Source organism: Vombatus ursinus, unplaced genomic scaffold, assembly GCF_900497805.2.
Source record: "Vombatus ursinus unplaced genomic scaffold, bare-nosed wombat genome assembly UNPS02002977.1, whole genome shotgun sequence".
NCBI lineage: Eukaryota > Metazoa > Chordata > Mammalia > Diprotodontia > Vombatidae > Vombatus > Vombatus ursinus.
In genome coordinates this window covers 85,085-94,989 of record NW_020942755.1, presented here as the reverse complement: position 1 = coordinate 94,989, position 9,905 = coordinate 85,085, and the positions used below count along the sequence as shown (strand labels likewise).

The 9,905-nt window shown below is 35.4% G+C and overlaps 1 protein-coding gene across 3 annotated transcripts in view; it reads right to left on the bottom strand.

The window, feature by feature from the left end:
• Positions 1 to 2,560: 2,560 nt before the first annotated feature.
• LOC114049100 (PHD finger protein 6-like) overlaps positions 2,561 to 9,905 on the bottom strand; it is a 44,877-nt gene continuing 37,532 nt past the window's right edge. For all 3 annotated transcript variants that reach the window (XM_027870293.1, XM_027870303.1, XM_027870298.1), the window contains 2 exons: positions 3,686 to 3,815; positions 2,561 to 3,028 (listed from right to left, as the gene is read on the bottom strand). In XM_027870293.1, the coding sequence (XP_027726094.1) occupies positions 3,686 to 3,815 (130 nt within the window). In that variant the 3' untranslated portion in view covers positions 2,561 to 3,028. The remainder of the gene's footprint in view (positions 3,029 to 3,685; positions 3,816 to 9,905) is intronic.

Below are 9,905 nucleotides of genomic sequence, written 5' to 3'. Positions count from 1 at the left end.
ATTAAAAAGTCACTGGTACTTTTGGACAGCGCAGCTTCATTTGAGTGATGAGACTAGAAAGGATTTGGAAGAGAGTGAGAAGAGGGAAAGTGGAGGCACTGATTCACTCCTTTCTTAGTTTCTCTATAAAAGGGATATAGGATAGTAGCTAAGAAGCTAGGATCAAACACTGGCAGTTAAGTGACACAGTAAGAGTGCTGGGCCTGGAGAGAGGAAGACTCCTCTTTGTGGCCTCAGCCACAGATTAGTTATGTAATGCTGGGCAAGTCACTTCACTCCATAAAATCAGCTGGAGAAGGAAGTGGCAAATCACTTCCAGTACCTTTCCCAAGAAAACTCCAAACGGGGTCACGAAGATTCAGACAGGACTAAAAAGTGCCTAAGTGAAAGTATCAAATGAAGATTTTGCTTGTTTTTTTTAAAGAATGATGCAAACAGTGCTATTTTTAGATAGCAGGGAAACAGGCAGTATAAAGATATAGATTAGAGAGAGAAGTAGCTGGATAGGCAGAGTGCTAGGCCTGGAATGAGGAAGACTCCTCTGAGTTCAAATCAGACACTTACTAGCTGTGTGACCTTGGGTAAGTCACTTAACTCTGCCTCATCTGTAAAATCAGCTGAAGGAAATGGCAAACCATTCCAGTACCTTTGCCAAGAAAACTCCAAATGGGGTCATGCAGAGTTGCACAAGACTGAAATGACTAAATAACAAGAGGATAATCCGCTGCTGAAAATAGAATGTAATGATATCAACATAGAAGGGTTTGTTTACTTTGGCAAATAGAAGGGCCACTTTGTCAGATAAGACAGGGATGAAAGTGGAGATAGCGAAAGGAAACATCAATGTCAGAAGTGGAAGAAGAAAGAAGAGGGAGCTCTTTCAATTGCTGCAGGTTTTTCAATGAAACACAAGCAAAGTTCTCAGTTAAGAGAGATGGGGAAGGGGTGCAACAGGAAGCTTGAAGACGGATGAAAACGTTGGAAATAGTTCCTGTGGTGAGATAGTTGAGATAATTGATTAGAGACACGTGAAGCATTTCCCTTCTGCTGTGAGGACTGGGTTAAGATTATTCAACAGTGATTTGTGGACCCAATCCACATGGTTTTCATATAGTTCTGTTTAAGAGTACATGTTTAAGAGTGAAAGTAACAGGTGGTTGGAGTAATCCAAGGTTAGAGTTTGTCAAGGCATGATCAATGATGGGATAAAGAAGCAAGAAATTTGAAAGGACCTTTTCCTTTTTTTTAGATGGAAGACAGGAGTTTTTAAGTGGAGAGAAAGACTATGAGTCAAGCACTGAACACAACGGCCCATTTTGCTAGGGCAAGTCTTCATATACTCAGGGTAGACATCCCCATAATTCTGAGGCCCACTGGCTACCCTCAACCTGATTTGGGATGTCTGCAGAGACGATTTCACGGGGGCCTCAGTCTATGCTACAGCTCTTTAACAAAATACAATAATCTTCTATATGAACAATTACTAATAAACTATATTACTACATAACATTCATAAAAAGAACATGCAAATATTAAAGTCATAGTTCATTTATTGAATCAAGAATAATACATAGTTGCCAGTTAAAAAAAAAAACCTAGCAATTATATCTAGAAATAAAAGAAATAGAAACAAAAATATGTGTACTTTTGAGGAAATGTTTCTAATTGAAAGTGTATTCCTTGTTTTACTATTTTTATATAAATGTGAAGAAAAAAAGGTCTTTTAATCAGTTTAATTATATTTCAAAAAGCAAGAATATATTGTCCAATAGTTCACTTTTAAAATGTGTAAGTCTGTCATTCATTCAATGATTAATTCTGAGTTCTGTTAACTTGCTTGTCTCTTTGTGGGGAGGCAACACTCCTGAGGCAGAAATGTATAATATCCTAGTGCCATCAGAGAATTTAGGCATACATAAATTTCAGAGGGCAAGTTACCTTTAAACTTTGTATGTATGCACATACATTTTAAAGGAATACTATGAAATTAAAGTATTTTACCAATATTTCTTTAAAAATGATAGTATTTCAAAGTGATTTTTAGTATGTTACTCAAAGTTACAGGATCACAAAAGGTAGTCTTAAAAATTGCAAGGAATATGCTTGTATGAAAATATTAATAAAGACTGAAATAAATGCTGCTTGATTATAAAATCATTTTTATGTTTACTGAAACTACCACTAAGGACAGAGGGTAAGTATAAGGTTACAGAACATTTAATTATTTCCATATTATAATTAGTACTCAGCAAATAACATCTAGGCACAAAAGTATAATTTTTATAATGTAAGGCACTTTTAACTAAGAATATTTGACAAAATATGAATACACTAAATTATATTTCTTAATTTATAATGAAAGCAATTTCTCATCAGAATTCAACTTTTGTTTAAAATATTTTTTAGTTGCTGAAAAAGACAACAGCTAGACTAAACAGGTACCAAGTCACAAATTATATACTAAATACTATATTCAGAAACTTATAACAAAATGTACTTCTAAAAATTCTTGCTTGTATTATGTTAAATTAGGTGATAACACCCTGAAGCATCTTTTACATTTTCTTTATGTAAAAGAATATTGGCTGAGTTAAAAATAAATAAAGGAATTACTGGTAATCAGTTTTTGAAGACCAATAAAGAACAAATTACATGAAATAACAGAAAAATTTAAATGAGCCTTTCCAAAGTAGCCTTTTAATAAAAATATTCTGTAGGGACTAATCTGGAATTTTACTAAATCATCATTTATGACTAGCTTAGCATTTAAAATGATGGATAACTTCTTAAATTCCAAAACCACATGTAATAAAGGAAAATTATACTTAGAGACAAGGAGTCATATTACTTATTTTGAAAAGGCATTTTCTTCTTATCATTATACAAAGAACACATTAACAGGGTAACACAATGTTGCAGACAGAAGGTAGTACTTGAAGACAGTTTGACTGCTGGCTCTCTAATGTTTAGAGTCATGAATTTGATGATGGTCAAGTTACTCAACCCCTTTGAGTCTCATTTTCCACATCTGTATTATGGGAAAAATAAAATTAATGTTACATGTTTCAGAGCATGTGTAAAACATTTTGTAAACTCAAAGCACACCAAAATGTGACTCAATATATTAATAATTGATTCAATAAAGTAAAAATGAATGTATAGAAAAACATATGGAAGTGAAAGACAAGCAATAGTATCTTTAAAACCTCTTACTTTTTCCTGCAAAATTTAAAAATGAATTGTTTTTACAAGAATGACACTATAAGAATAGTATCTTTTATTCTCCACAGCCTCCCAACTACAACTCCCCAAACTAATTCTAGGACTACAGTGAGGGAAAATATTTCCTATATCATCACTTAGAATTTAGAATTTATTTTCTCTTAGGGAAAAACTACAGAAGCCTGTTCTGTATCTGTTACTGCTTATTTCAATTTTAAGGTAAGTAGTCTTCTTTTATGGGAACTTGAACTGCAAAGATAACCAATTACATTACACCTACTGTTAATGAAAATACTGAAAATACGTGTATGTCTATACACATATACATATTATTAAATAATCACAAAACCTTATGTAAAACATTCTCATTTTGCATCAATTGCCCTTAAAAACATAATAAATATTGAAAATAAAACATAATAAAATATCTTTCTAACTAGGCCACTAGAATTAACTTTCATACCTAATTTCCATTAAGTTGCTGTCGAGAGGGGTCACAATAGTCAGCCACTTCTTTTCCTCGACTTTTGCTTTCTCGTTCTTCATCTTCTTCATCTCTCTCATCAGTGCCACTATGATTTTTACAGTATAGTCTAAAAATACCAAAAGAAACAAAATTGAGATGTCAACAAAAACAGCCCATTATGAGATGAAGCTGACTCTACCGAGGATATGTTTGTAAATATGTATTTGGAGGGTCTTTTTTAGAAATTCATAGTACAATTCATCCCTTCCCTTCAACAGAATACAAACTGCAAGCGATAGCATAAAGCTTCATAGAACAATATACTTGATTCCAAAATATTTACTTTTTTAAAAACGTGATTTTTATTTTAACTTCCACTAACAGATATTCAAATCCATAATAAAAAAAGAACAGGAAAATATTCTAAATATCACATATAAATGTGCTTGTCTGTAAACTTCTGCTCTTTATTAATCAAAAGAAATGTATAACATTAGTTGGTAAATGAGACAAATTAGCATAAAATAATTTAGTATTTATACACGGCCATAAGACTCCACAATCTATTATTTCAGACATAATGAAAACAACTGCCTAGGATTTAGGCACTTTAGCTTTGCCATTGATTTATTAACTAATTATCTTTAAAGTATTTTTTATTTTAAGTTAAAAAAATTAGATACAGTTACAAAATGCAAACAAAATCTCATCTTAACATCCTTAACCTTTAATAATACAGAAATAACAGAATAAATAACAAAATACTTTTTTATTCCAACTTTTTTATTCCACTTACTAACTAACTGTATGATGCTTACAAGTTACTTAATCTCCATTTATCTCAATTGTCAAATGAAGATATACCTATTTCATGGGTCAAAAAAGCGTGTAAGCACTTTAAAATGCTTATTTCTTTACTTTACTTTCCTCTTCCCCTCTCTGTTTATTCTATATTCATCTCTGACTTCACCAAAGTCCAACAATTCTTTTGTGATATTTTGTTGGGTAAAATGTGGTATCTTAAGATCCTTACATTCTATATTTTTCTGGTTTTTTTTTAGTGAACTTCAAACATCTTTCCATGTGTCTCATAGTTTGTAAGTCACTCTGTAAAAAGTCTGTATTTATAACTTGGGCTAGAATTATTTCAACTCAACAATGGATTTGTTGTTGTTCAATCATTTTAGTCATATCTGATTGTTTTTGACTCCATTAGGATTTTGGGGGGGGGAGGGGAGAGGTGTCAAAGATACTGGAGTGGTTTGTCATTTCCTTTTTAAGCTCATTTTACAAAGGAAACTGATGCAAAGAGGGTTATGTAACTTGCCCAGGCTCACACAGCTTCTAAGTGTCTCAGGCCAAATCGAACTCAGTTCTTTGTGACAGTAGGCCTGGAATTCTCTCCAGTGCACCACTTAGCCTCAACAATGGATCTCATATACCAAATCTAGAGGGAGATTGAAACTTTGTCAATAAAAAAAGATGATAAAATTAAGTTAAGCAATTTGACTGAAGTTAGTGGTGAAGAAAAAATACAATGAAATTACATTATTGTGACTAAGGATATAGATGATTCTCCACAAATTTCTCCTCTAATCCTCCATAACATCGGGGAACGGTACTGGACAATTATGTGAGCACAAGTTCTACTATGCTAAAAAGATCTGAAATAGGGTCCTGAAAGCAGATTGCATCTACTTTCTGTGAACAAGCCTATCTTAGGACAGAGGCTTACAGATAGCCACTTGGTGATAAATTCTTTGGCCATGGTACCCATAAAACAAGAAAAAACATAAAATGAACCTTTAAAAAAATCAAGGTGGGGGGGTAAGAAATGGACATTTAATGAAATACAGAATTTACAAGTACTGCTACTTAAAAGACCAGACAGGAATAAACAATATGCAAATACAAAACTCAAGAGAACTATGAAAAGGTAAACAGGAAAGAGAAAACATATTTCATAAGGTTAAACTACGTACATTCCTACGTAGCAAGATAATATGTGTAACTCTTAAGGACTTTATTACTAAAAGGGCAATTAGAAGGTATATACAATTAGTATAAAGAGACAGAGGGTGTGAGTATAAGTTGACAATGATGGGATGATATGAAAAAATTAAGGGATGAGAGAGAAGGAAGGAGGCAGCACTGTGAGAAGAGGGAACAAAAAGGTAGGGGTAAATGATCTCACATAAAAGAGGTGTGAAAGCTCTCTTTCACATGGTGGTGGGCAATGCTTAAATCTTTCTCATCAGAATTGGCTTCAGGAGGGAATAACATACACTCAGATGGCTAGAGAAATCTATCTTATTCCACAGGGAAGTAGGTAGGAATGGAGAATAAGAGAAGGTGGGGACAACAGACAGAAGGAGTGAGGAAGGTGGTGGCAAGAAGTAAAACACTTGTGAGGAGGAACAGGCTGAAATGAGACAGCAATAGAGAGAGACAGAGAGAGGGAGGGAGGGAGAGAGAGAAATAGAGAGAGACACAGAGAGAGACAGAGAGATAGAGAAGAGGGAGACAGAAAAGCAGAGAGGGAGAGAGACAGAAAGAGAAAGAGACAGAGACAGAGAGAGGAAGAGAAGACAGAGACAGAGAAAATAAACAAAGGAAAATAAAACAAGGGAAAACAAGGGGGTGGAGGAAAACAGGTTATTAGAAAGCAGAGGTAGCAATCATAATCTCAGATAAAGCAAAAGCAAAAATAGATGTATTTAAAAAAGATAAACAAGGAAACTGTATCTTGGTAAAAGGGACCATAGTAAATGAAGAATTATCAAAACTAACCATATATATACCAAATCATATAGCGTCTAAATTTTTAACAGAAAAGTTAAGTAAGTTACAGCAGGAAAAAGTAAAATTATACTAGTGGGGGATCTCAACTTTCCCCTCTCAAAACTAGATAAATCTAATCAAAAAACAAACAAGAAAAAAGAAGGTGAATAAAATATTACACAAGTCAGATATGATAGATCCCCAAAACTAAATGGGAATAGAAAGGAAAATACTTTTTCTCAGTAGTACAGAACACTTACACAAAACTGCCCAAGTATGATACCTGCAGGGGGGAGGAACCTGTGGCCTTAAGGCCACACATGGCCCTCTAGGCCCTCAAGTGCAGCCCTTTGACTCAATCCAAACTTCACAGAACAAATGTTTATTTAGCAATGTTTCCTAAGGACCACTTGAATTCATTCTAACCAGGATGTCTGGCTTTAGATCAGTAACTACACCATCATCCTTCTTTGATAGTTCTTTTATGTATGCTTGCCACCTCTCCTTAATTTCTTCTACTTCTGTTAAATCTATCCTTTTTTGTCTTTAATCACGCACATTTTTGCACGTAATGTTCCCCTGACGTCACAGATTTTTTCTGAGATCTTTCCTATTCTTTTGTTTTCTTCTATTACATTGCTCATGTAAGAAAACCTTAATTATCCTGGCTATCCTCTGGAATTTGGCATTTAGGTTTCCCTTTCTCCTAGACCTTTTATTTGTAAAGTCTCATTAGGCAGCCACTTTTCTTTCTTGTTCTTCCTTTTCTTTGGAATATTTTTTGTTGCTGACTTCCTTTACAATTTTGAGAACCTTTGTCAATAATTCTTCAGGCTTATCTACTAGAATCAAATCCCTTAAATTGATTATTCATCAAGCACAATTTGAAATCTATCCCCTCTGTATCTCCCCCATCCTACCCTATAGGCCAACTGAATGTGAAGAATGAGGATCTGGATGCCATGATGAAGGAGGCCTGTGGACCCAACAACTTCACTGTCTTCTTGACCATGTTTGGAAAGAAATTAAAGGGTGCTGATCCAGAGGACTTGATCACTGGAGACTTCAAAGTCCTGCACCACGAGAGGAAGGGATCCCTTTTCTGGAGTTTTCTGGAGGAGATGCTTACAACCCAGCATGATCGATTTTCTCAGGAGATCAAGAACATGTGGGCAGCTTTCCCCCTAGATGGAGGCGGGAATGAAGACTACAAGAATATCTGCTATGTCATCTCCCATGAAGATGCCAAGCACTGGAGTAGAGGCCTCCAGAGCCTCAACCTCCCTTCATTTGGTCCCTGGAATGGGGAGCACTGAGGTCCTCTTTATCTGAACCCCCTTATTCTCCAAATAAAGATGAACTTGTGTTTCTAAAAAAAAAAAAATCTATTCATCAGCTCTACTTCATAAGTGATGTAATTTAGGTCATACCTATATGGTCTGATGGTTTTCCCTACTTTCAACTTACGTCTACTTGGTTTAGATTTGTGTTTATTGATTTTTGAAAATATGAAAAAATATGAGCATGTTAATATGCAGTGGAAAAGTAGTCAATCAATTAGAAGCAACTGAAGTGAAAATAGGCATAATAGAGAGGGCAAGGAATTACTTGTGCAGGTAGCAGGGTTTGCCTTGAACAGCAGAAGGCACAGGGTGAAAGAAGAGAGAGCAGCAGAAGACATATAAGTTATAGGATATGAGGAAAGGAGAAAGGAAGCTTGGTAAACGGCCTCAGATTTTTCCACGAAATAAGGTGAAATTCTCAGCCGAGGTGCTGGGAAGAGGAGGAGACATAAGAGGTTTGATGAGATGAAAAGGCCACTTTTTTAAAAGTGGTGAGTATAACAGCGACTCAGTTAGGGAGGTATAAAAATATTACCTCACCACGACTGACGAGGACCTACTTGAGATTACATAATCTGTAGTGACTCCAGTTGGCCTTGTTTTTTGCTTTTCTTTAGCTTCAGTCAGGAGCATGTGAACAAGAGCAAAGATAGTAGATGTAGTAACTTCATCTGGCATTAGAAAGAACTGAAGGATTGAGGAATTGGAATAAACGTGCAATATGAAGACAAAGAAAGTGTGAGAGAGCTGCAACAGTAACAGAGTACGGAACTTATGGAAGTTGCTATATTTGTAGGTAATCAATCGCAAGATCAAGAATATGTCTATCTCTGTGTGTGATTAAGGAGGAAGGTAAAAGAAGGTCATAGGAAATAAGTAAGTTGAAGAACATTTAGGTTAGGATGTGTGAAGAAGTAACAATATGTAGGTTGAAGTCCCAAAGTATGACAGCAGGAGCTGGATATAAGAAAAAGAACATGAGTCAGGAACTGATATCATTAAAGGAAGAATGTGGTAGCATAGTAGTTAAAAGCTGCCAGATTTTTGATTGGGGTATAAATAACGGACTGAAAAAACTTCAGATGAATGGTTACTGAGGGATGGTAGTAGCTGGAGAACCTAGAAATGTCAATGGAGAACAAGGATTATTCCAATTCTCCCATCTCAAACAGTGAATCAAGAGGAATGAGTGTGGGACAGCTAGGTGGCGCAGTGGATAGAGCACTGGCCCTGAAGTCAGGACGACCTGAATTCAAATCCGGCCTCAGACCAAACACTTGACACTTACTAGCTGTGTGACCCTGGGCAAGTCACTTAACCCCAACTGCCCAAAATAAATAAATAGCAATGAGTCAAAGTACAATCAGTGCTAGAAAGGGAAGAACTTTATCCACTGTCCTATGATGTAGTAAAAAGAAACAGTAATATTTGGCAATTGATTGGTTACTGGTTGAGGAAAATATGCTGAGAACCAAGAATGCCTTTGACAGAAATAGGAAAGTTCACCAGAGGATTGGGTTTGGGAGAAAAGATAGATAAATTCTATTTTGCACATGCTGACTTTGAGACATCTCCAAGACATCAGCTTGAAATGTTCAAATGGCAGCTGGGGATAAAAGATTAAAATACAGACTATAGACCAATGCCGGACAGGTAGATCTGGGAAACATTTGCAAAGAGATGATACAGTGACGAAGGTCCAGGGATGAGGGCTGAGGAAAACCTAAGAGGTACACTATGGAAGACGCAGTTAGGTTGAAGAAGAATATGGAAACAACAATGTTACAAAAACCCAAAGAGGAGAAAACATTCAGGGGAAGAGTGCGATCAACAAATAAAGCAGGTAATTCAAGAAGGATAAGGGCTAAGAAAAGACTACAGATTTCACTAATAAAAAAATCACTGGAAAGAGCTACTGCAGTTGAAGGATGAGACTCAAAGCAAGATTTCTAAATCTGATTAATGTGTGAAAGGAAAGGACACAACAAGGAAAATCAAGAAAGAATGAGAATAGGCTTTTTTTCCTCCAAAGGACTATCTAGCTAACACATGAAAGCCCAGAATTTACCAAATGTCAGAGTTATTCAAAAATA